Source organism: Heteronotia binoei, chromosome 1 (assembly GCF_032191835.1).
Source record: "Heteronotia binoei isolate CCM8104 ecotype False Entrance Well chromosome 1, APGP_CSIRO_Hbin_v1, whole genome shotgun sequence".
NCBI lineage: Eukaryota > Metazoa > Chordata > Lepidosauria > Squamata > Gekkonidae > Heteronotia > Heteronotia binoei.
Genome location: NC_083223.1, coordinates 56,642,587 through 56,669,058, shown reverse-complemented (window position 1 = coordinate 56,669,058; position 26,472 = coordinate 56,642,587). Strand labels below are relative to the sequence as shown.

General features: G+C 40.4%; 1 protein-coding gene across 1 annotated transcript in view; it reads right to left on the bottom strand.

Moving 5' to 3' along the window:
* Positions 1-26,472, bottom strand: part of ARHGEF10 (Rho guanine nucleotide exchange factor 10) — a 138,500-nt gene that overhangs the window by 97,455 nt on the left and 14,573 nt on the right. Inside the window, exons 3-10 of the mRNA XM_060234889.1 lie at positions 11,276-11,443; positions 8,702-8,989; positions 6,955-7,021; positions 5,366-5,445; positions 4,585-4,641; positions 3,604-3,767; positions 1,374-1,490; positions 263-377 (exon numbers count right to left, since the gene is read on the bottom strand). Coding sequence (XP_060090872.1) covers positions 263-377; positions 1,374-1,490; positions 3,604-3,767; positions 4,585-4,641; positions 5,366-5,445; positions 6,955-7,021; positions 8,702-8,989; positions 11,276-11,443 — 1,056 coding nt within the window. The remainder of the gene's footprint in view (positions 1-262; positions 378-1,373; positions 1,491-3,603; positions 3,768-4,584; positions 4,642-5,365; positions 5,446-6,954; positions 7,022-8,701; positions 8,990-11,275; positions 11,444-26,472) is intronic.

The following is a 26,472-nucleotide window of genomic DNA, read 5'->3' as shown; positions in this document are numbered from 1 at the left end:
TTTCTTGTGCTTCCACATGCATATGAGTGGAAACTTTGCACTGGACGCATCCCATTACTCCTTATAGGGTTGTTTCTGATCCTAGTGATCTGAAAAAGTTTAAACAACTGATCAATTTCCCATCACAAATGCTGTAATTGCTTTTAAAACTTTCAGAATCCATAAGATGTTAAATATGCATGCCCTATAATACAGCTAGTAGTTTTTGACCCATTGATACAGATACTAGTGTTCATTAAAACAGGAAGTGATCAATATATACCTTGGCCAATAAATGACCTTGTTTTAATGAATGATCGACCTTTCTTCACAGCAGCTTTAGTTTTTTCAAGACTATCTTTGGTGCCTTCTCTAGCAGCCCTCATGAGCTTCTGCATCTGCAAAACAGTAATCAACACATTCTACAAGGCTAGTGAATAACAAAAGCAGAATCCAATGGCTTTACAAATACCATAGCAGCCAATCATGCAAATAGATGCTCTTGAAAAGAACACTGTCAAGTTGCAGAGACCAAAGACAATATTTTGGAAGATGTATCGATACATTTGCTTTCACATCCAACATTTTAACCCTATTTTTTTTTAAATAAAACTCCTGTACATGCACTCACTGTAAGTCACACTTGAATCAAACATTGTATTTAATTGGTCTGCAAAATAACTGTATTACTGTTTACATTCTGTAGTTATGTAGTTACATAAATGTAAGGGGATAATTATGACCCACCCATGCACAAAGTAGAAGACGAGAATCTGCCTGTATGGGGACATCCACTCATAATGGGGAGATGAATCTGGAGAACAGAAGAAACTGCATTGTCCCCTAAGTTTTGTTTAGATTCTTGCATAGTTTAAAAGCCACTCTCCCTAACCTCACCATCTCCTACAGCTCACTATGGCTTTTTCCTGAGTCTATTCTGTTGGCACAGAACAAAATAATGCTGCAGAAGAAATACACTGGTATCATCAGTTTCATATTATTGTATCAGAACACATTTGAGCTGAAAGATGAGAAACCCACCTTATTCATTTCATCACTCAAATTCTAAAAGGATGAAGACTGATCTTTCAAAAGAGACTTTTGCCAGCTGTATTTAGCCATAACGATAGATTTATACAGATCATATTGCAACATCAGAATTGGAAATAATTCTCTATTTAATTTTCAAAGTGTTATATGCAGAAAATCAAAAGAGATGCTGGCACACATAAAAATCCTTGACAATGTTCTTTTAAGGCCAATGGCCTAGTAGCATATGAATACAAACTGTCCAATTTCCCCCCATCAATCTTGTTTATTGAAACACATGTTCATTGTGTTTGAAGAACAATAATTTTTAACATTTATCTTGTTACAAAAATCAACTACGCTACCTTTAGCTCATGTTTTTGCCTTAGTTGCTGAATCTCTACTGCTCCCACCGTGTTTGCCATCAAATCTCTCATCTTTTTTTCATAGTGCTCCTTTAAACGGGTTAGGTCATGAGAAAGCTATAGCATACAAAAAGATACAATCTTAAACTTTACGCTAAACTCTTGAGCCGTATCATGCATGCTGGTGGCCGGATAAGAAATGAGTTTGCAACAACCAGTAAAACAGATAATGATCTGTTGTTTTTATTAAAACTTCATAAGGGAATTTGGTTGATTAGTTCATAGGCAACAACAGTACTCCCAAAGGGTAAAATATAGGAAGTTCTGTTCATTTGAACCAATGCAACTTTGCTAGGTTATACACACATACCAGGATTTTAAATCTTGTGTGATCATATACAGCAAATGTTGCATTTATCACATCTGAACATCTTTTATGATTCAGGATTTTTCTGTCACACCTAATCATGTTTTAAACAATCCAATTTAGACTTTGCAAAACAATATTATGGAAGTCCACCTTGCAAATATTTCCAGCTGCTGTCAACCAAAGTAACCCATTATCTTCTATCTGTTTTAGCTTGCTGTAATTTAAGACAGAATGAACCAGATTTGGTTGTCCAAGAGATTAACCAAAAAGGGTCACTATAAGGGGAAAGCAATGAGAAATGATATAAAACATAAGAGAAGCTATATTGGATCAGGCCAATGGCCCATCCAGTCCAACACTCTGGGTCACACAGTGAAAAACCTGTGAGTCTTACAAATCACATGTATCTTATAATGCTGCCACTGATGGGATTTCAGCAGATGAACAAAAAGTGAAGATAATCACTATGTTATAAAACTCCATTTATGTACATTTATAAACTAATATATCTTTGAGGGATTTTGGTCACTTTTCCTGGACTTTTTGTCATTCACTCTATAGTACAAGGAGGGGACCCACAAGACTCACAGGTGGGTACTTTTTTTGTACTTGACTGTCCGCTTTCAGGTTCCCATTCCCCCCCCCCCTTTTCTGGGAGCATGAAAAACCCATGGGGGAATCTTGCCTCCTCCTCCCTTGTTCTGCCTTCCCACTCACTGCTTTGCCTGCCAGCTCCACTGATCTGTTCAGCAGCCCAACCTACCTATCCCCCCTGCTTCCTTGTGGAAAGCAGTGTTATGGGAGTGGAGGAGATTGTGGGTTAGTGGCTCTCCCCTTTCCCCTTCTCCATCCATCGCTGCCTCTACCCATGCAGTCAAATGGCAGCAATTCTCATTTCATCTCCCTTGGGAAGCCAACAGTAGCACTTTATCCGTATAAGCATGGAAAACATTTCTCACACAGCCCTTCTTTTTTAAACAGCCCTTATAAAACTTTTTGGATTTGTCTGTAAACATTGGGATACCCCAAGTTTGTAGAACTCCTTTCTCTCTACGTGGACCCAATCCTTGGATTTAAGGATCCATAGCTGGGGCCATGCTGAGAATTAGATATAACATGCGGAGGATCTGCAAGGATTTGGAGGAGGCATTTCACTATCCCTTCTATACTTCTTCTCCACTGTTTCTTCTTTCCCTCCCCTGGCAGCCCCCATACCCTCTCCCCTTTTCCTGCTTCATTTTCTTCTTTCCCACCCACACATCTTTTGCTACGAGGCCCATGTCATGCATTGGATGCTAAAGGTACACTGGTTGGTGGGTGGAAAGGAAAAAATGAAGTGTAGTAGCCAACAGATCCAGAAAGTCCTTCTTTGTTGGACACAATGAAAGGGGGTCCTTTTCCAGGAGTTTTTGACCTTTCAGCCCATGCCTGTCCCTCCCTCCTTGGCTTGGCTTTACAAAAATCAAGGCTTGGAACACGTAGTAATATTGTTGTCATTGCTTAGCAACTCCTAACATGACTACTGAGAGGTTAGTGGGCATTCTTTTCTTGAAGCTACAGGCATTGTTTCTATTAATTTGGGCAGCTTTAATCCCCTGATTTTTTAAAAAAAAAAGATTTTAGATTTTTCTGCAAACCTAGGATTTTCTCCAAGTTTGTAGAGAAATCTCCCATCTGTCCTACACTCCACTTTGCAGATTTACTGTTTATATAATCTATGCCCAATTCAAAATAGACATACGATGATTATAATAGTTCAAAACAGAATGCATGAGAAAAACTGAACATCATAAAGCTTGGGGAACTCATTGCCTGAAAGGTTGTGCTACTCTAGAAGAATGTGGCTTTGAATTTACATACTTGTCTTCTGTGGTTGCCACGCAGAAAGGAACTGGGCATTCCATTCTTATACTCTGTGTCACTTTGTTCTTCATAGCTTTCAAACTCGCTGGAACTCCACCCATAGTCTAGAGAGCTATTTCCACCTTCATCGCCATTCTCAACATCATCGTAAATCATCTCCTCTGCATGCATTAATTTGCAAAATATTACTTTAAAGCTATGAAAAAGTTCAGATATATAACAAATACAGCATTTACTAATGAAGTCTTACTAGTTGTGATCTTTAACACACTTATTGTCTGCAGCTTCCTCACCCCAGATTACCCATAAGTGGCTTTTCCTCATACAGGATTTAAACTGCATATTTAGTATCCATACAGATTGTCTTCTGGGCAACACCCAGATTACTAATATTATTTGGGGATCCAGCATAAGAGAATGAATACATGAAGGGCAAGAATAAAAACAACAGGCTTACACATCACAAGTCTATTTAGTTTCAGTAAGATATCTGTATGCATTCTGTTGCGATGCACATGAATGAATCTACTGTTTCCAAAGCTAACTTGAAAAAAGCCTTCACTAAAAATATCAATGAAGCCTTGGTTGAATTTAATATAAGTGCATTGCAACCCTAAACATAAATGCATCATTTTAAGTCCATTGAACTCAACTAAATTTGGAAGGGTATACTTTTGCTTAGGTTTGCACTAGTGGCCTTCCAGTACTCACTTGTCCAGGTAAACTTTGTGTTTTGAGAGAGAGTAGAGATGAGAGAATGGAATTTCCCAGAACTTTTTGGATTTCATATCAGAACATTATTTACTTGCAACTGTTGTATATAACTTTTAAAAACAACATTTATTCATAATGCTAACTCCACAGAGTAATTTCAACTCATTTTAAAAACATCAACAGGTGGACAACTTTAGAAACACATTTTTTTTGAGGATGCATTAACAGGTGCAACTCTCCTGCTTCTTCACAAGAGGTTCCTACCTGGTTCAGAGTCTGAATTTTCTCTCGGTACATCGTCATATATTACTTCATCTGCATCTAAAAACCAAACAAAAGTGAGAGAAAGCTTGACAGATTATTAGACACTCCTTAAAAAAACATCAAATATGCAAACAAATAAAAGTTAAATAGAAATAGCAGCAATAAGATACACCATCCAAATTAGCGCCTTTTCTACTAAATGGGGAATAGAATCCTTTTTTCCCCCCATTGTTACAGCTGACTTATGGAGATTTTCAAGACAAGAGATGTTCAGAGCTGTTTTGCCATTGCCTCCCTCTGCACAGCAACCCTGGTATTCCTTGGTGGTCTCCCATCCAAATACTGACTCTGCTTAGCTTTTGAGCAACAAAATTATTACAAAATTATAAATATATACTTCACTTCTGGTGGTGTACTGGATCAGGTTCAAGGTATTGGTGTTAACCTTTATAGCCGTTAAAAGTCCAGGGACTCAAGTACCTTTGGGACTGCCTCTCCTGGAATACCCCCAAGAGAGCCATGCACTCTAGTGACAAACAGCTGCTGGTGGTCTCTGGCCCAAGAGACAGTCAGCTGTCCTCATTCCCAACCTGGTGGAACTCTCTGCCATATTCCATCTAGTACTGTTCTACAGAGCCTAAGGCAGAGATACTACTCTGACTGGTGACAGTCACAACATACAATATTAAACCAGAAAAAGAATCAGACCACTGATCTATTTTCAGCTCTGAACCCAGACTCACTAACTTATTTAGAAGAGTTAAGAATCACCAATACTTACTCTCCATCCACTCAGTGTTGGCAGGATTCGCAGCCCATTTGACTAAAGTATTGTCATCTTTATTCTCCTGATTATCTTCACTTGAAAGTAAAATGTAAGAGATTATTATTTGGGTATACTTGTCATAACATAGGCCATCACCTATTCCTGCTCATAGGACTTTGTGCGGCATGCAAGTAAAACATTAAAGGGAATGGGCAAATGCCAGCAGATTCATTCACTACCTCCCCCATTCAAAGGGTAACAACAATGTCTTCATTAATTAATTTTGGCATTGCATATTCACTAAAAATATTTGTTTGAGGGGCATGTCAACTCATCCATTTCCAATTTTGATGTATATATTTCCTTCATCTTGTTTTCCTCATAAAGGAAACAAAACCATAAAGGCTTTGTTTTTAATTTTATTTCAGCCATAAACTTCACTAAAGAAGGTATAGTATCCCCAATTCCCCCTCCCTGACTCCTTGAGAGATATTTTCCTGCACAATAGCTGTCTCACTGATCCACGAATGAAGATTAATACTTTTGGTTCCAAGCTAATCTATTTGGAGAGGTATCATATTTCCCTCTGTCTCCACACATGTGAGTGATAAAGTTACTCCCAAGAACCCCAATACTTTTTTTCCCCTTGGATTGGTATACATCTCATTACTGGGCTCCAGCAACTGACTCCAAATCCCTGGGGAAAAAATGTATCTTGGAGGAATGTATGAATGGATCTGCCATCCCAAAACAAGCATCTGTAAAGACTGTGCTCCACTTTCACCCTACTTTCACTTCTAGGCTGCTTGTTAAGTTTTAACTTCCTCAGTTCTCCTTTCCTTCATATTTCTCTTTAGATGAATATCATTCGCTTAAATTAGGATTTGGTAGAAGTTAGGATTTGGAGAACATTTAGTTAGTATGTGTGTTTCCAAACCTGTATTGAATTTGCTAATTCCCTTTGCTATTACTTGGTCCAATATCTCTGCTCCATATTTCTGGGCAGTGTCATTGTTCAATTGCAGTAATGCTTTCTACCATATATGTGTACTTCAGGAATGAAACAGTGACATTATAGATATCAAGGGGATCATACTGGGTTCTAGTTAATCATATTGCCAGTACACTCTACCTAGAAGCCTGAATCCAGTAATTTAGGTTGGACTGCATTGCCTAAGAAGATGTTAACTTTTAATTTATTCCAATATAAATTTTCATTTGGAAGCATTGACAGCAACTCTAACTTAGGAGGCCCCATTAAATCTAATGAAAGTAACATGTCACAAAAGAGAGAAGTCCAAAGAAGACTTCAAAAATGATCCATAGCAAGAGTCAAGTGAAAGAAACACTGTCGCAAAGGCAAAGTTAGGCTGATTAAAGAAACAATGATTGACAGAAGGAACTAACTTGACAAACAGGGCAAATCCAGAAAGCAGGATGGCAGAAATCATAAAGGAAGAGGAATAAGAAAAGAGGCAACAAGGTCCTGGAGTAGCAAAATGTAAGATGGGACAATGCCCAAGCGAACATGATCTTTCTGATGCAGTTCACATTTTACAGACAGTCTCTTTCATGAATAATGGCTCGTAAAGTTTGTGAGTTACCTGTTCTGTGGATCCTCAGAACTCTGGGAATTAGAATGACAATCTTCAACTATTGCCTGAACATTTGCTAAAAAAGAAAAAAGTAGAAGGCATCTCAGTAGTAATGCAATTATTATTTCTCATTCAACATCAATATTAATATGCGATTTGTCTGACATAGATCACTCTAGGCTTCCCAGTCCCCAGGTCCCAGCGGGGGATCCCCTGCTTTTACAGGCTTCTCCCTGCCCCCAGCCAGCTGGCCGGCGGGGGAAGCCCCCCCCAATCACCATGTAGTTTTAGAGCTCCTGCAGGTCCGTTTTTAAAATATGTGCCTTTAAGGCTGAGCAGGAAGCAGGAAACAGGAACGGCTTCGGAGAACAGCCCCTCCCTTTGTTTTGCTTTGTTTTCAGATCTAGTAAAGTTTTGAAGGAACAAGACCCAGTAAGTATTTGTGTGTGAGAGAGAGGGAGGGGGCAGGGGATTCCCTGGTTTGGAGGCCCTCCCCCCACTTTAGAAAGTGTGTGGGGGGGAGAAATGACTACTGGGCACTCTATTATTCCCTATGGAGAACGATTCCCATAGGGAATAATGGGGAATTGATCTGTGGGTATAGGGGGCTCGGGGGGGGGCTATGTTTTGAGGTAGAGGCACCAAATTTTTAGTATAGCATCTAGTGCCTCTCCCCAAAATACCCCCCCTCAAGTTTCAAAATGATTGGACCAGAGGGTCCAATTCTATGAGCCCCAAAAGATGGTGCCCCTATCCTTCATTATTTCCTATGGAAGAAAGGCATTTAAAAAGGTGTGCTGTCCCTTTAAATGTGATGGCCAGAACTCCCTTGGAGTTCAATTATGCTTGTCATACCCTTGTTCCTGGCTCCACCCCCAAAGTCTCCTGGCTCCACCCCCAAAGTCCCCAGATATTTCTTGAATTGGACTTGGCAACCCTAGATCACTCCTTCAAAACAATAATATGCTTTGTGAATGCAAAATGAGAAAATGGATACAGATATGTGAACAAAATCCAGTACAGTCAACACCTCCTTATGATTTTTAAACTATTTCATTTCACTGGGGTGTATCCAACCAAGCAATTTCTCCAGGAAACAGCATTTGCAAAAGAGCATTTCCAATTCCCACCAACTGTTCCCTTCTACCAGTTCTTCCCCTAATTTTGTACCTGATCCTGAGGATCTACTGACCCCCATTCCAAGAACGAGAAGGAGGGGGCACAGAGGGCTGTAGCAAGAGAAGGAAGCCAGAAAATGGCATGGTAAGTTCACAGATGGTTGCATACACCCCATTAATCCTATCAACAAAAATATGTGCATATAGAAAACTGACTCTCCATATGGAAAGTCAAGAATAGGCAACATGTTAAACCCTGAGAGCTGCAAAGGTAACATGTCTAGGAACACATTCAAATCAGAAATGTAAGGTTACAAATTTCAGATTTTACTCAGTTCCCAACAAATTCCTTTTAAAAAACAATGAATTCTGGTTCTTTTGGGGAAAGCAGGACAACCATATGCATCTCTCCTCCAGAGAACTTGTATGAAATAGTTTAGTCAAACAGAATAAGCTAAACAAAATATTAAGCAATATTCAAGAATTTGGATTGCAAACGAAGTCTGAAATACATAAAATTCAGATAAATTATACTAGTGAAAGAAGTTCCACATTTCTTTCTTCAATTCTAAAATGTAATCTAGCATTGGGTCACTATATTACTACTTGATAGACAGTAAATCCCAGAATTATACTACCTTCTTCATCCACAGATATGCTGCGTATTATAACAGGACTAGAGTATGCCGGCAAAATCAGTGGTATATTTGATGGTACAGCATAGCCACAGGGTACAGGGACAGAATATCCGCCTGACAGACTGGGGCTTATACTTTCATCTTGTGGACTTGGCTCTGGTGACAATGGCAGTTCCTTTTCTTCCATTATGGTTATGACAGAGTAAGGGTTTACCCTCGGTGGAGCACCCTCTGAATTGGCTTCAGGTGTCTGCATTTTCTCCATTCCAGCTACATTTTCTACAATCCCTTTGAAGTTGAAGAAAGAAGTTTTAATTTTATTTCAGCACTGTGGAAAAAGCAGGGGTGTAAATGAAGTAAATAAATATAGCTAAAGATGGGAGGCATATAAAAGGTAGGTTGGTGAATGACTGGGAAGCAGAGAATGAAGCAGCAAAATGGGAGAGGATACAGGAGTTGCCAGGAGAAGGGAAAGGGGAAATAATGTGGGGAGGAAATAGTGGGAAAGTAAGTTGCCTCCCACAAGTCCTTGAGGGCTCCCTACCACGCAAGTGGGCTTTGCCTAATGGCTGGGACCACACAACTTGGCCCATTTTCCTATGTGCGAGCTGCTGTGGGGGAGGGAAGCCTGAACATACAGGGACATATAAATGTAAGTTGGCTGTTGGGTGGCAAGGAGAGAAGGAATTCGGAAAAGGGGAGAGGCTATGGGGGCTTTTGGAAAAGGGAAAGAGGCAATAGTGAGGGAGTGCAGAAATAAGATTCAGGTTCCCGCTTGATTTTATAAACCTTTATCATTTCTCCCCTCAATCATCTCCACCCCCCTCCACAAACTGAAAAGTCCCAGCCTCTTTAACCTTACTTTCATATAAATGATGGGGGCAGGGCATTCACAATATAATAGTTCTAACTCATCTGCTGACATGAATTAAACAATACAGCTGTTACTGTTATGTCGAATAACCATCAAATGCATTTAAAGGCATTTAACACAAACGACAACATGGGAATACCTTCTTAAACTATTTTTTTATCATCAGCTGTGCTCTGTACACATGCCCACTGAAGGAGAAAGGAACACAAAAAACAGCATCTTCCAATGTTGTTCTAATCTACAGTTGCATAGTTGCAACTGTAGTTGCAACTATGTAAACAGTAAACAGAGTTGCATAGTTGCATACCATGTAAACAGTACCTTGAAAACATGATAGCCATAGTAGGCTACAACAATCTCACCACTCAACTCTGAAGTACACAGAGTTGCCAGCCTTCAGGTAGGACCTGGAGACCTCCCAGAATTACAACTGATCTCCCGACTACAGAGATCAGTTCTCCTGGAGGAAATGGCAGTTTTAAAGAGCAGATTATATGGCATTATACTCCAGTGAGGCCCCTCTGATCCCCAAAGCTCACTTTCCCCAAACCCCACTTCCCCAACTCCACTAAGGTTGCCAGGTATTACCTGGCATCTGATTGGGAATCTCCTTTGCGCACACTTTGTGTGCACGGTAAAGTGCTGTCATCATTCAGGGCACATTGCAGCATGCTAGTGCTCTTCGGGAGCATGGGTCCCCCACTGGCCAGTTCCATAGTGGTGGGTTGGAGGCCCTGAAATCAGGGGAAACCCCTCCCCTGGCTTGAGGCTGGGAACCCTACCAGGAATTTCCTAACTCAGAGTTAGCAGCCCTACAATCAGGTGCCTGCAGCCCTCAGCGCAGCGGCTGGGCTGCAGAGGCAAGCGTTTGCCTCCGCGGACGGAGAGAGACAGAGGGCGCCCGTTTAGGCGCGCAGGCTGGAGGGCGAGGTCTGGCTGATTGACAGCCAGACCTGCGCTCCTCTCAGTCTGCGTCGGGAGCTGCTTCGGCCCCTCCCACCCGCCCTGTATGTTATGTAAGCATTTGCTGGTTGCTTCTTTGAGGAGCCGGGTAGGAATTTTTTTGCACCCTTGCTGATTGGCGTTGCCCAGGTTGTGTTTTTTGCCTACCCTACATAGCATTGCAGTGGATTGTGGATTTGGCTATTGGGAGGTGCTGTTAAATAGGCGGTCACTTTAGTGGCAGGTTTTTGGGATTTAGGGCACTATGCGGCCAGGGGAGGACTGTGAAGCATCCCCCTTTTGGGGAATTTGGGGCCTGGCATGATCAACCCTGGGGTTTGAAGACCCGGGTGGAGATTGCAGACTGCCGGGAGACTCGGCTAGAGGGTGCTTTCTGGCGAGACGTGCGTCTGGGTTTGGGCCCTCTGGTGCGGGCCTCCCTGCTGGGCCTGCCCGGAGGGAGCTGAGGCGCTCAGCTCTGGCCGGGGGGCTGGGTCTCTCGCCCGTTATGGCAGGGGAGCGGTCGCGGTGACCCCTAGCCCTGGCCAGGCTGCTGGTGGGGTACCCTTGCTGTTGGTGAGGTTAATTAATAAAGTGGCCCAATTTTATTCCAATCACTTGGTGTCTGTCTCATTATTTCGTCCTTGGGGGGCAAACACACTTCCCTGTCCAAAATGAACATTTGCACAGTGCTTTCAGAACATTCATTTTAAAGGAGAGACACTCAAAACAAGCAATGCTCTCACAGAGAAACCTACCTGCAGAATTCAGCTGTTCCTGATCCGTATTAATTCTAGAACTAGAAATAGACGGCAAAATGGTTTGTCTGTCAGCTTCTGGTATTTCATCTCCACTATCGAAATCAAACTGTTCTCCTTCCTCCTCTTCTTCATTGGTAGCACTGGCTGTTAATTCATTTTCTAAAACTGAACACAGTGTTTACTTAAACAAACTAACAAGTGTAATTAACTGAAGAAATGGTTCTTCTTCACAGCAAACACTCAGATATTAGCACTAGAACAACAGGTTAACATAACTAAGAAGAAGAATGTGCAACTCATGCCATTTCTCCCCCTTCTTTCTTTAATGTATTATTTTATTTCTATTTAAAAGCTAGAAGTTAGGGCTTAGGGTTTACCTGAGGAACTGCTAACTCCTTTGTAGGGATGTGTTGGCCTCAAACAGGAAGAAATTGCCCAACTAGTAGGGTTGCCAGGTCTGGGTTAGAAAATACCTGGAGATTTTGGGGGTGGATCCAGGAGAGGCAGGGGAGAGGTCTCAGCATGGTGCAATACCATACAGTACACTCTTCAAACCAGCCATTTTCTCCAGGGGAGCTGATCTCTGCCAGCTGGAGATCAGTTGTAAAAGCAAGAGATCTCCAGGCCCCACCTGGAGGCTGGCAACCCTATCAACTAAGATGAAATGTCATGTCAGAATCTGCCCTTAAGAATATATTATAAAGAAAGGGGTTGTCAAGCTGTTAGCTGAGTTGTGTTTAAAGATGTGGTTTCAAACTCTTTTCCCTGACTGGGTCAATCTAGCCTGCAAGCAGAGAGAGAAGGCCTGTCCTAGAACTTCACTGAGGGAACTACTAATTGCTTTGCAGGCCCAAGCCAGAGAAATAAAACAGCCAAAGCAAGAGCAGTGGGAACTATTGAAAAGCACAGTGAGGAAGAAACAATCCTGCACTTGTTTAAACAACCATTTTAGACTTACAGTTTTCTCTGTGTTACTGGGCACTATTTGTCAGGACTTGCCTTTGTTCAGAGCTCCCTTTCTGAAGGACACTGAAGATACTGTTTCTGCAGATATTGCTATGGACTATAGTATCATAATGTGCTATGCCATTATGATTCAGTTTTACTTGTGAAGTTGTTGGATTTAGGATAAATATTTGTTACCTTGAAAATTATAATACTTTGAATGCTTGCCTTTTGAAGCAATTTCAAAACTGTTTGCCAAGGCATAAGAATGCTGTAATTTTCTGTCGACTGAATTCTGCCCCCGTCCCCTAACTCTCCAACCAAAAAACCTTATTTAGGAGAGGGATCTATGTAGCCATGGTTACATAGGCTACATATGTAACCTTTAGATCTCTGACAAACATTTGCAGGGCAAGCCTATATTGCATTCTGTGTACATATATCCCAGAAAGGCCTCTATCATAATGGACTTCCCTCAAATTTCTAAAAATCCTTTACTTTATATACAACTTCCAGACAGTTTTCCAATAAAAACCTAAAGTAAAATTTCTGCAGGTTGTGAAAGGAAAATCTGGGCACATATTTGCAACCAAGATGATGAAATGTTTTTTAAGTAAATAGGTAGAGGCAACTCAGTACAGATGTTACTACCATTTTTTTTGTTTAAAAGTTGATAAAAATCTTTACAGTTCAGTTGGCATACAAAGCATATTCCTTTTGCCAAAAGTTCACACAACTCTAATGTTTCTATCCTCATTATCACAGCAAAAAGTATTCTTGCAAGGCATTTGGTTTCTTAGCAAGCTGAGCCAGCACTTCCACTATTGACACAGTAGTTACACCTTTCATACATTATTACTGCAACATAGGAAGTTTCGTATTTTACACCCTTAAGAAACAAAAGGGTATTTATTGGCATGACATTGGGTTAAGTCATCTTGTGTATGGAACTTCAGAAATCATTCTTAATATAAAGATAGTTTGCTTTTATAATAACCAAACTCTTTTCTGAAAGAAGTCCCTTTAAATAGCCTTCAGGAGCAGGATAGCAAAGAACAGTTACTACCACATACCTGCTAAAGAAATATAAAACATCACTATATTTTAAGACAAAATATCCAACATTTAATTGGTGCTTATTTTTAAATTTTTAAACACTTAAAATTAAAAAGAAAGTCACACAAAATAAGAGCCCACCAACAAGAATGAAAAATCAGCAGCCCATCCCTAACTGAAAAGCAGGCATTTCGTGGAAACAAAAAACCAACTTCTGCTAACTATGTGCCTTTTGTCAGTGCAGAAAGCCCTCAATGTTCCTTTGCCTTATCACACTCAGCCATTTTTTTATTTTAAAAAAAATATTTTAAATTTCATTTCTATAGTTTTACTTCGATCACAATTTTTTTAATTCCATGGCTCTAGAATAAACACAAAGTGACAATTAATATATATAGGATAGTCAAGAAAATGTTTAAAGGGTTCCTAAACTATTACTTGCAAGACTCTCAGACCAGATGGCTAACAGTAGGAAATCAGTTTCAACATCATATTATTATAGGTTTCAAAAAATGAACTGTTTTACTGCATGTGGGAGGATTTTCACCCATGGTGTGTGGCCTTCTCACCATTTCCTCTACAGTCCCCAAAGCTACATAAGCTTAGTTAGATCCAAGCCATTATTTAGGCAGTGTGCTGTTATTCACCTTCTAGATTTTTTCCTGAAGAGAGGAAACTACAGGAGGTGAGAGTGAGAGTGACAGTATGCACCCAAACTTGGAGCTTGCACATTATCCAATTATTTCATTTCCATTTCCTTCTCTCTTGAGGGTCCTGGACAGCAGTGCTTTCTGTCACCTACATAGTTCCTTTAAACTACAAATCTGTCCCTATTGTGTAAAACTCCTAACCACAATCCACATTGCTTATGATACCAGATATCATGTCAACAGAGACATCTGAAAGCGGAAAGGACATGGAAATAGTTGCAAGCTATAGAAACGGTGGCTCTTAAAGTCTTCCTACACACCACTCAGTTCCGAAGCTAAAGCTCAAAATATTTTTAGATGATTGTATGGATTTTGAGAACCTAGATCCAAGCATCTCTCTTCAGGAACATTTGTACTCTGGACTGTGCCTTATGAACTCTTCTGTCACAACCAATCTTTCTCCAATAAGAACATGCAATGCTTGAATCGTTTAAGCACTTGGTGATTTCTTCAGAGTAATAACACCTGTTAAAATGCTGCTCCTTTGAATTACTTAAACCTTAGGTAAACCTAATTTACATAGTTTAATTTGATCACATTTCCATATACACTGAAAGAAATAAAACACACAGAGATGACATAAGTTTTTGTACTGATCTATGAGGTTTTCCCAGTAAGTGCCTAATGATTTGCTCTGTGGAATACATTGTAAAAAGGCCTATGGCCCTAGTTTAACTTGTCCTCTATAAACTGAGTTACAGAAATTGAATAACATTATTATAATAATTATAAAGCTAAATATATCCAGAGGTTTGATCTATTCTGGTAAACTTTTCCACAAAATTCCCTGTGCTCTCCCCAATAGAGTACAAAAAACAAACATGACCTACCAAAGGGCATTTGTTTCTCCCTTTCTCACCACCTTGGCTGTCCTGCTAGAAACAGCAACTGAACTGTGTTAGCGAAGAGGATTAACTGTTTACATTGCCACCAGGCTCAGGGTTATACTTTCACAGCAGCAGTGGGATGTAATAGCTAAACCCAACAGATTAGTAGAAAACTAAAGCAGGGTTGCAAACTCTAGGCTGAGAAATATGAAGATTTTGGGGTGGAACCTGGGTTTAGGGAAGGGCAGGGCCTCAGCAAGATATAATCCCATAGAATCTACCCTTGAAAGTAGCTGTTTTCTTCAGAGGATCTGATCTCTGCAGTCTGGGAACCACTTGTAATTCTAGAAGATATCCAGGCCTCACCTAGAAGTTGGCACCGCTAGTTGCAACCCATGTTTATCTGAAACATGGTACAATACTACGAACAGCACAGCTATGAAGGGACTACAGTAGTTTCAGCAATGTTATTTCTTTGCACAAATCAACAGGTAAGGGAAGATACGAACCTTCTTAAATAGAACAGTAGTCCTTCTAGATCATGTAAAAAAATAAAATAAAATTACCGTAAGCATTCAAAAATGCTGGAGAAAGTTGCAGCTATCTATCTGTATAAATTTTATTGGAATAATTTAAGTCTCAGGATTTAAAGTCAACATTAAAACACATTATTAGATCCAGTGATAGTAGGGATGCCAACCTTCAGGTGGGACCGGGGGACTCCTTGGAATTACAGCTCATCTCTAGACTATGGAGATCAATTCCCATAGAGAAAAGGAATACTTTGAAGGGTGAACTCTATGATACTGTAACCCATGGAGGTTCCTGTCCTCCCCAGGTTCCATCCCCCAATCTCCAGCAATTTCCTAATCTGAATCTGGCAACCCTAAAATGTCCTTCTGCCAAGGAAAAAGACTCTAAGATTGCACACCGGTAATAATAGAAGTTGAAGGGCCCACAGGACTGGGTTTCTGCAATTCAAGTACCAGACTACAGCATTCCCTGACCAAGGTGGTTTATCAAGCCTGCTGATCTTGAACTTTTAACTGAAAAGTTCCTAAAGCAGATTACGAATTTTCAAGAATTCAATTACAATTCCTCTAGTAGAATAAATCTTAAAAGGAGAACAATCAATAAGTGGTCAAAGTAAGACAGTAATAACAAAGTAAGACAGCAGACAGTACTAACATATTAAGCTACAGTAGCAATAAATAGTAACTGCGATATCTTAAAGGTAGTCTACAGGAAATATACCAGACTGTGGAGGTTTTTTAAAAAAAAAATTCAAATTTTTCAAAATTATTCAATTTTTTTTTAAAAAATAATGTTTTATTGCAAAATCGTGGCATACAGAAATTAAATAAAAGTTGAATATACATCCATGTAATTTTATACATTGTTTGTGAGCACAGATTACATAATAAATAAAAATGTAAACAAAAGAAAATATATATTTTTCCTCAATAGATACCTTATTATACTTCTAAGAAACAATAATTATAATACAGATATTAATAAACTGCATTAATTGCTTCTAAAAATGAATTATATTGGTCTTCATTTGCCAAATACTCAAGAAAAGGGAACCATACTGTCACGAATTCTGTTTCATAATCATCTGAATCTTGCTGAGTGAGGGAAGCTGTAATTTTGTCTAAGAGACATATTTCACATGCTTTATTCATCCAATTTGAAATTGATAAAGATGTTAGAGTCTTCCAAATTTGCTTCAATCACGAGTCTAGCTGCTGAACTAAGTTTTTCTAATAGCTCATAATTGTTGAATCCTGTTTGTTTCCATGTCCACATAATAAGTATATAGTGTTCTATTTTAAAAGGGATTATAGTTTTAAGAATTTTGCATATTTTCATGTATTAATTTCCAAAATCATTGAATATATATATATATATTCCCACCAACAGTGAGTTGTGGTACCTTCCATAAGGCACCCTTTCCAATATAAATTTGGTAGTAGAAATTGGTTGAAAATGGTGAATTCTATTTGGTGTGTAGTACCAGCATGTAATGGTTTTAAATAACTGTATTCTAATATTAATATTTGGAGCTGTATATATGTGAGAATTCCAGGCTTTCCTCCATTTTTCTGAGATTGGTCAAATGAGTACTCAGTTTGCTGGGGAGAAAGTGCAAAAAGACACACTTTACTTTGTGGCAATGCTCAGTGCAGCAGGCTGAAATTGTTACTATTCACACAGGCTTTCAATTTAATGGGACACCTTATATGCACTTAATTTGATCCATCAACTTCCTGATGCATGTATCTCTCCAAATTGACCTTGATTTGATTGGCTATATTTTTAATCTTGCAGGTTTTAATTTTTTGTTGTTACTTTTCTCATTGCTCACTATTTAAAGTCATTTTAATATTCCTGGTGTGATTGCTCAGGGCAATACATATGCTGATAAGATTTTAAAAAGTGTTACTTCCCTATTTATTTTTTTCTCAGTCATAGCTATTTTTACTTAAATGCCAAAGCACTGAACAAACGGTTTTTGTTGCTTTGATCAGACTCAGCACATTGTGCTAATAATCATATTCCTGATTCTGCTGTTAACCTGTGTAGTTTGCAAACTAACATAAGAACAAAGATTTCAGGTTTTCACGGCTGGTAACATCATTAGGGTTTGTAGAATCTTTCAGGATCAAGTGCCGTGTTCTACTGGAGAAAGTTTTCCTTCCAGACGTTTCGTTCTCAGCTGCGGAGAACATCCTCAGTGGCGTTGCAGCCGGAGCAGGTGCTCAGACCTTCTTGGCTGCTGTGCATTGAGTGGGGCCAGGGCTGCTGGAGAGCTGCTATTTGTAGGCTGGAGGGGGTGTGATGAAAGGGCAATTGGTTTGTGGATGTCACATCGGTCCCATCGTTGTGGGACCCAGGGGGCCGGCGCAGCGGCCCGCTGAAGCAGCCTGTCGGTCACTTCCGGGTTCCTGTCCTGCATCTCGACCTGTGTTATTAGTTATTTGTTCTAGCTTCTTTTAAAACAGTGTTTTTTGTCCTTATGTCCATGAATGCTAGTACTGCAAAAGGAAAGCTCACTTGGAGAAAATCTGCCATACTAAAGAGAAAAGAAGTTTCAAGTCACAAAGAAAGTGCATTACAGAGCCTTCAGCCATGTGATGCATTTGTTGTATGCATTACAGTGGAACAATCTGTTCCCCCATCTGATATCTGTGTGCACTGGTTCAGGCTCATAGGGTGGAGTTCTTGCTTAGTTAGTTCTGTTAGATAGAACTGCAGGAATCTCATGGGGTGGAGTCCTTGTTCAATTAGCTTTGTTAGACAGAACTGCAGGAGTTCCCTTGTCCAGAAATGTTGCTCCCATTTCTGTATCTCCTTTCTTATAAATGGATGCTGTTTTGAACACATCTGTCTTTGCTGTGCAAAACCTAAGACCAAGAATCTGAATGAGTACCCTATACCTGACTTGCAAGCAAAAGGAGACCTCACAAAGGTCGAAGACTATCATTATAGAAAGGCTACAAAGGCAAGTTCACCATCAAAAGGCCACAAACTGATCCTATCATAATGAACATTACCATATACAGAAATACTATCCAATCAAAAAGTGGGCACAGGTGCATTTGCCACCATCATGGAATATTCTAGAACAAGCCAAGCATCCAACTGGAACCTACAACAGTAATCCTTAGGACATACTATGATAAGAATGTTAGTTTTGAGCTCTAGGAAAATAAGTATCTCCTAGGGTGCCTTAACAGCTAGGCTACCACTTCTGTTGAACTGAGACTGGTTTCAAATTGAATTACCAAAGCATCCTGCAGCCCATTAACAAAAGAGCACATGGCCTCCTATCTGAGATTCTGCAGCAGTATGAAGCAGTATTCCACAATTAACTGGGTGATTTGAAGGATGGGAGGGGTCATATTCAGTTTGATCCTAAGTTTTGCAAAGCCAGGGTTGTTTCCCTTGCACTGCAAGCCAAGTAGAGGCTGAGCAGAAGTGGATGAAAATAGCTGGTGTTATCATCCATGGATATGACTTAGTACTGATCATGCTGGTCAGCTATGGTGGTCATGATGCTGGATGTCTTCCCAATAAAAGTGGTGATCTTGTCCACAATTAAAGCTCTATCAGTTATTCACTGTCCACAGACTTCCATACACCTGAGTAACAGATAATGCCTCTGAATTCACAGTGAATACTCCAAAAGGTTCCTGACCACCAGTGGGTTCAAACATACCACTTTGGCATCATACCATCAATCCACAAACATGTTGGTGGAAAGGGCAGTTCAGAATGCAGAAACCACAACAGTCAAACTTTCTAAAAATACAATTAAATATACAGATAGAAAGTTAGCAGGCAAAGGCACCTGAAAATAAAGATGGAAAGTATAAAGCATATGTACTGAATGTCTATATCACTTAATACAGTTAATTATAATATCTGGGGAAACAAGTGGTTCCACAAAGCTAATGCCATTGCTTTGGTAATGTTTTGTAGTTAACCCCCCTGAACTGTTTCAAATTTGACACCTTTGTATCCCTATTTGAAATGAAACTGTAAGAGTTCCTGAGTTGCTAAATTTTTCTAGCATGCCAGAAAGATTAAGGGTCTGTTCAAAGTCTAAAGTTACACTTATGACAGAATCTAGAACCCATTAAGCTTTGTGACAGAGCAGACTTATTTCATCAGATTTATTTAAATGGATATGGATCACATCCTAAGCATGTAACCAATAATCGCTTTTGGCATCAGAGAATAAAACTGCAGCTGTTCTCAATCACTGGCTGTTCTTTCACACAATTAAGTGATTAAAAGGAAGCTGAAGGTTTGAGATCACAAATGGCAGCAAGATAGAACTGCTTTATCACACAGGAACAAAAAAATATCTTGCCCTTTTTCTTGCACAGCCAAAATAGAATGTATTCAGCAAGAATCCCAGGGTTTAACCCAGAGTATTTCAATATTTAAATTAATGTAGTCTGGTCTTGATAGTGTGGATCCAAGTTGCAAGATCAGCCAAATCAAAGTAGGGGTCATCTTATGGGTTGGAAGAAAATGGGGTCAGTGGTGGTGGTTGTTTTTGCACCCACATTTACTTGCAGTGATTCAGTTCTATAGGATTTCTACTCCCTCTGATATTTTGAATAGTAAAATTTTACTTTTTTTTGCCTCACCCCATCTCTGACAATCCCCATTTCCCCCCTTGCCCTTTCTCTTTTGCCACTCACCCCATCTCCATTAACCTCCCTCTCCTCTATTTCTCCTCTCCTCTGACACCCTTCCCCTTTCTTCTCCATCTCTCCTTCTTCCCCCTAACCTTTATCTCCTGTTGCTGCGAGACTTGTGGGCGGGGCGATCCTATCCTCCCTTCCCCCATCTCTGAGCCTGGTACAGTTTTAGGCCTCAGCAGCCTGCTCTGGTGCTGGTCACAGCAGCTGTAAAGTCTGGAAGCTGCTCTGGACCTGGAACAGCTCCCTGATTGCTAAGTCTGGCGTGGTTCCACATGACATCTAGAGTAGGGGTCCCCAACCCCCGGGCTGCAGATTGTTAGCAACTGGGCCGTGCAGCCTTGCTGCCCCACCCCCCCACAACACTGTGCAGCCCCCCCCCAGCACCTCCTTCCCCCTTCGTTTTCACAACTTTAAGACCCGGGAAGGGGCAGTGAAGCTCCTCCCCGGCTTTTTAAAGGCCAACCCCCCCAGCTGATCAGCTGATCGGCGGGGAAAACCATGGCAGCAGCGGCAAGCAACCCGCTGAAAAAGCGGCGCTGCCTTTGACTCCTCCCCACTTTCTTCCCACGCCCAGGAAGGAAGTGAGGAGGAGACAAAGGCAGTGCTGCTTTTTCAGCGGGTCGCTCACCGCAGTTTCCCCTGCCAATCAGCTGATCAGTGTGGGAGGGGGCTGGCCTTTAAAGAGCTGGGGATACGTTTCACTGCCCCTTCCCAGGCCTTAAAGTTGTGAAAACGGAGGGGGGAGGAGGCACCGGATGAGGGAGATGCCGAATTTGGTGCCCCCACCCTGCCGGCCCTGGGGCCGTCGTGGGTGCGCCGGTCCTAGGGCCGGTTCCTGGTGCAAAAAAGGTTGGGGGCCACTGATCTAGAGCACTGCCAATGCCATGACCTGGAGCATCACCAATGCTATCACTCTCGGAGCAGCTCCCAGACACCAATGCCAACTCTGCAGAAGTAAGGACACCCTCTGTGCAGAGAACACTTTTTTATTGGGGAGGGTGACTCAAACCCCATTATGTACTTTTAAAAAGATTTCAGGTTTTCCCCCCTGCAAACTCTTGGTGGGCTCCAAATTTTCAGGAAAATATTTAATGTCTGTGTGGCTCTGATCCACAGATTTAGATATCTGCAGATGGGGGCCACATGTCTCTTTTAGATATAAAGATTAAATTACATCTACCTTTATTGCTTAATCTTTTGGATTATCTGATTTTCAAGGCATAATCACAGTATGGTGTAGGGCTGCTAATTCTGACTTGGGAAATTCTTGGAGATCTGTGGCTGGTGTTTGCAGAAGAAGCTCAGTGGAGATATGGTGCCACAGACTGCCTTCAAAAGTTGCCATTCTCCCAAGCGATCTATAGTCTGGAAACCAGCTGTAATTCTGAGGACCTCTAGGTCCCATGAGGAAGTTGGTAACCCTACTGTGATACATTAATATAGTCTATGCACACTACCATATCACAGTTGAGACACCAGTCAAGGATCCATCCACCCCCTTCAGGAATCAATGTCCACATAAGCAGAAGAGAATGGACAGTAAAGGAATCCATGAAAGCTGGCTTCTGGACAACAGCCATAATAGAAGGTGACACTAGATAACAACCATGCCACTTCAGTTAACTCTGATCAGTACTGTGCAGAAAAAGGACATGGTAAACCACTTCTGATCATCTCTTACTTTGGAAACCTTCAAAAATAATCTTTTGAAGAAGAACCTACAGTTTTAGAAAGTGAAGTAAAAGGTAAACAGGGAAATTGGAATAAACAAAGCAACAAGAGTAGACAGAATATCAAAAGAGCTAATCCAAGCTATAATAATGGTGTCCATCAAAATCTTAACAAAAAACCACCTTGGTTTCCTGTAGTTTCATTCTTTATGCAACAACAAATTCTTCTAGATAATGCTCTGTATCAATCACTGATTTATTTTAAGGTTCTATTTTTTATTTGTTGTATTCATGTTAACTGATTCTTAGTTGAATAGCTTAACAAAGTGCAAATTTTGTTGTATCGCAATAAGAATAAGATCGTTGTAATAACTAGTAGAAAATTAATGCTTTAAGGAATCTCATTATGTATGAAATGAAACAAGTGGCCCTGAGCCACTTGTGGGAAGGGCGGGATATAAATCCCAAATAAATAAATAAATGTAAGAGTTGTGGCAGTTCTCTTTAATAAAAATTTTAATGAAATTATAAATTTAAAAAAAAATCTTAACAAAAACATGCTAGCAAATATGGAAAACAAAACAATGGCCCACAGACTGGAAATTATCAATCTACATTCTAATTTTGATGAAGGAAATGTCAAAGGTTGCAGCAACTATCGGACTATTAATTTCTCATGCAAATAAAGTGATGCTCAAAATCTTACAACAAAGACTGCTACCATATATGGAATGAGAAATGCCAGATGTTCAACTGGATTCAGAAAAAAAGAGGCACTAGGGATCAATATTGCACATTTATATTAGTTACTAAAGCACACAAGAGAATTTAGAAGAAAATCAGCTTGTGTTTCACAGACTGTGTGGATAATGAAAAATTATGGCTGGATTTTCAAGAAATGGGTGAACCACACAACATCTGACAGTTTTAATGAGCAACCTGTAATCTGGACAAGAGATGACTGTTAGAACAGAATATGAAGAAACATATGGTTTCCAATTGGCAAAGGTGTCAGACAAGGATGTACTTCTATTTCCCTATCTCTCCAAACCATACACAGACATATCATAAGAAAAATGGATTAGATTTAGATGAAGGTTGAGTGATTTAGATCAAAGGCAGAGTATGAGATATGCAGATAACACTACACTAGTGGCAGAAGGTACAGCAGTACTTGAAACAACTATTGATGAAGGTTATAGCAGAAAATAGGATTTTAGCAGAAGGTTATAGCAGAAAATGGGATTATAGCTAAACATCTAAAAGACAAAACTAGAGACAACTGGGAATTACACAACTTAAAGCAGAGGTATCAGACTCATTTGTTATAAGGCCTGATCTGACATAAATCAGACTTTGTTGGGCTAGACCATGTGTCTCATAAAATGTTATGCCAGGTAGCAGATACATAAACTTTTAAAATACAGAAACACATATAAAGATATTTTTTAAACTTAAAGTATAAACATACTTAAAACAGTAATACACTTGCAATATGTTGTGTATTTAACAGTCTTTGATATCTGATACCTCCCCAACCTCCCCCCCATCCTTAAAAGATGATTGCATAAAATGGAGAGTTGGGGAAATAGTGGCATTTGGCAATGCAATTTTTTAAAATAAAACATCAATAAAAAGTACAAGGATCACAGCAGAAACTAAAAATATAAACTAAAAAATAGAAAATGCCCTGAGCCTAGGAAAATATGTATTAGCTGAGTATTGCAAGTCCCCCCACAGCCCCTACATCTATTCAGTGGCAATGGCTCCCCAGGCAGCGTCTCTCTTTTTTTTATAGGGCAGTTTGAGATGGGAGGGACTTGAAGGCTTTTTTGAGATAATGGGGGCCAAGAATGCCAACTGACTTGGATGGGCTCCATTGAAACACATTGCAGAACCAAAAAAGTTCAAAGAAAATACAGAATGCGTTTTCCATTAAAGTCTCTAGTGCCAGATAGACACATCTGGGAATGTAAAATCCATTACACATTTTGCAACTTTTTTTGGTGTTGCAATGTTTTTCAAAAGAACCCAGAGGAGCTTCTGCCTGTGAAGAGGAGCTTGGAAGTTTTGCGATCCCACCCTCTGCTTCCTGTACTCAGTGGCAGCTTGAGCTTGAGCTCAGAAGGGTAAGGACAGGCAGGGCAGTGGGTGTCAGGGGGGAACAGAGCCGTGGGCCAGATTAAAGCCCTGGGCAGGCCATCTTAGTCCCATGGGCCGTAGGTTTGACACCCCTGACTTAAAGATGATGAAACCAAATTGTTAAATATTTTCTATTTCTTGGTTCCATCATCTACCACAAGGGGGAGTGCAACCAAGAAATAAAGAGTAGCCATGAAGGAGCTAGAAAAGGTTCTTAAGTGTGAGGATCTGTTGCTGGCAACCCAAATAAAGCTAAATCATGTTATAGTATTCCCTATTATTTATATATTTATTTTATTAGATTTATATATTCCCCCTTCCCGCAAGCAGACTCAAGGCAGGTTCCATCAGAAATTTGACATTAAAACAATATTTAAATTTACACTATAAAAACAACTAAAATACATAACTTGAAAAACATTTCCTTGACAGTCGTGACCAAATCAGGTCCAAGATCTCCATCAGATCTCCAAGATCACGGGGGGTGGGCAGGGGGGAGCTAATAGAAGGCAGTGTCCGCTGCCTCAACTCAATATTACTATGTAGAGGTGTGAAAGTTGGACAATAAAGAAAGCTGACAGGAAGAAATCTGATTCATTTGAAATGTGGTGTTGGAAGAGAGTTTTATGGATACCGTGAACTGCAAAAAAGAGAAATAAGTAAGCTCTAGATCAAATCAAGCCTGAATGCTCCCTAGAAGTTAAAATGATTAAACTATCATACTTTGGGGTTTGTAGAATCTTTTGGGATCAAGTGCCGTGTTCTACTGGAGAAAGTTTTCCTTCCAGACGTTTCGTTCTCAGCTGCGGAGAACATCCTCAGTGGTGTTGCAGCCGGAGCAGGCGCTCAGACCTTCTTGGCTGCTGTGCATTGAGTGGGGCCAGGGCTGCTGGAGAGCTGCTATTTGTAGGCTGGAGGGGGTGTGATGAAAGGGCAATTGTTTTGTGGATGTGCCCATTGTTTGGTGGGGCTTCCTGGAAGGGTAGTGATAAGGAAACTGGCTGTTGAATGTGACCATTGTTCTGTGTTAATTGCTGGGAAGGTTGGAAGGGGTTTGAAGATAAGGAAGATGTGCACTCAATGCATAGCAGCCAAGAAGGTCTGAGCGCCTGCTCCGGCTGCAACGCCACTGAGGATGTTCTCCGCAGCTGAGAATGAAACGTCTGGAAGGAAAACTTTCTCCAGTAGAACATGGCACTTGATCCCGAAAGATTCTACAAACCCTAATGATGTTACCAGCCGTGAAAACCCGAATTCTTTGATATCATACTTTGGTCACATTTAGAGTTGCCAAGTCCAATTCAAGAAATATCTGGGGACTTTGGAGGTGAAGCCAGGAGACATTAGGGGTGGAGCCAAGATCAAGGCTGTGACAAGCATAATTGAACTCCAAAGGGAGTTCTGGCCATCACATTTAAAGGGATGGCACACCTTTTCAATTCCTTCCTTCCATAGGAAATAATGAAGGATAGGGGCCCCTTCTTTTGGGGCTCACAGAATTGGACCTCCTGGTCCAATCCTTTTCAAACTTGGAGGGTATTTTGGGGAGAGGCACTAGATGCTATACTGAAAATATGGTGCCTCTACCCTAAAAAACAGCCCCCCCAGAGCCCCAGATACCCTCGGATCAATTTTTCATGATTTTCTATGGGAATAAATCTCCATAGGGAATAATAGAGTTCCCAGCAGACATTTCCCTCCCCTCCCCCTGCTTTCTGATGACCCTGAAGCGGGGGGAGGGTCTCCAAACCGGGGGATCCCCTGCCCCCACCTGGGGATTGGCAACCGTAGTCACATTATGAGAAGGCAAGACTCAATTGAAATAGCAATAATACTCAGAAAATATGAAGGCACAAGAAAAGAGGAAGACCTAACATGAGATGGATTGACTCAATCAAGAAACGTATGGCTCTCAGTTTGCATGACCTGAACAAGGCTGTTAATGTTTTGGAGGTAATTAATTCATAGAATCACCATAAGAGACTTGACAGCACTTAACACACATACACACAAAAGTACAAGAAGACTGTTCTTTGAAGTAGAATTATAGACATGGAAGGTACCCTCCAGGGTCATCTAGTCCAACCCCCTGCACGATGTAGGAATTTCACAAATACCTCCCCCTCACACATTTATCTCCAGTGACCCCTGCTCCAGGAGTTTGGCCCTTTGGATCCATGTGGTTTACCCACATACTGCATTTCCTTAGTTTTATTTTTGGTTTCATCTTGCTGTTTTTAGAAGGTGGTTCTATATTGTACTGTTTATGATTAATTCAACCTAAATCAGTTTCATTACAGATACCAATACTTATTTCATTCATTTTCTTTGACCAAAGTACTTCTTATGTTTTCTTGAATTTCCAGGTGATGTACAGTGTGAATGTTTCACTTTGCAAATTATACCTCTAATCTTAATTGACTACCTTTTAGATCATGTTATATGCAGGGCTTCTTTTAGATCATGTTATATGCAAGAACTCCTTTGCATATTTTGCCACACATCCCTGATGTAGCTAATCCTTCTGGAGTTTACAGTAGGCCCTGTACTATGAGCCCTGTAAGTTCTTGGAGGATTGGCTGCATCAAGGGTGTGTGGCCTAAAATGCAAAGGAGTTCCTGTTAC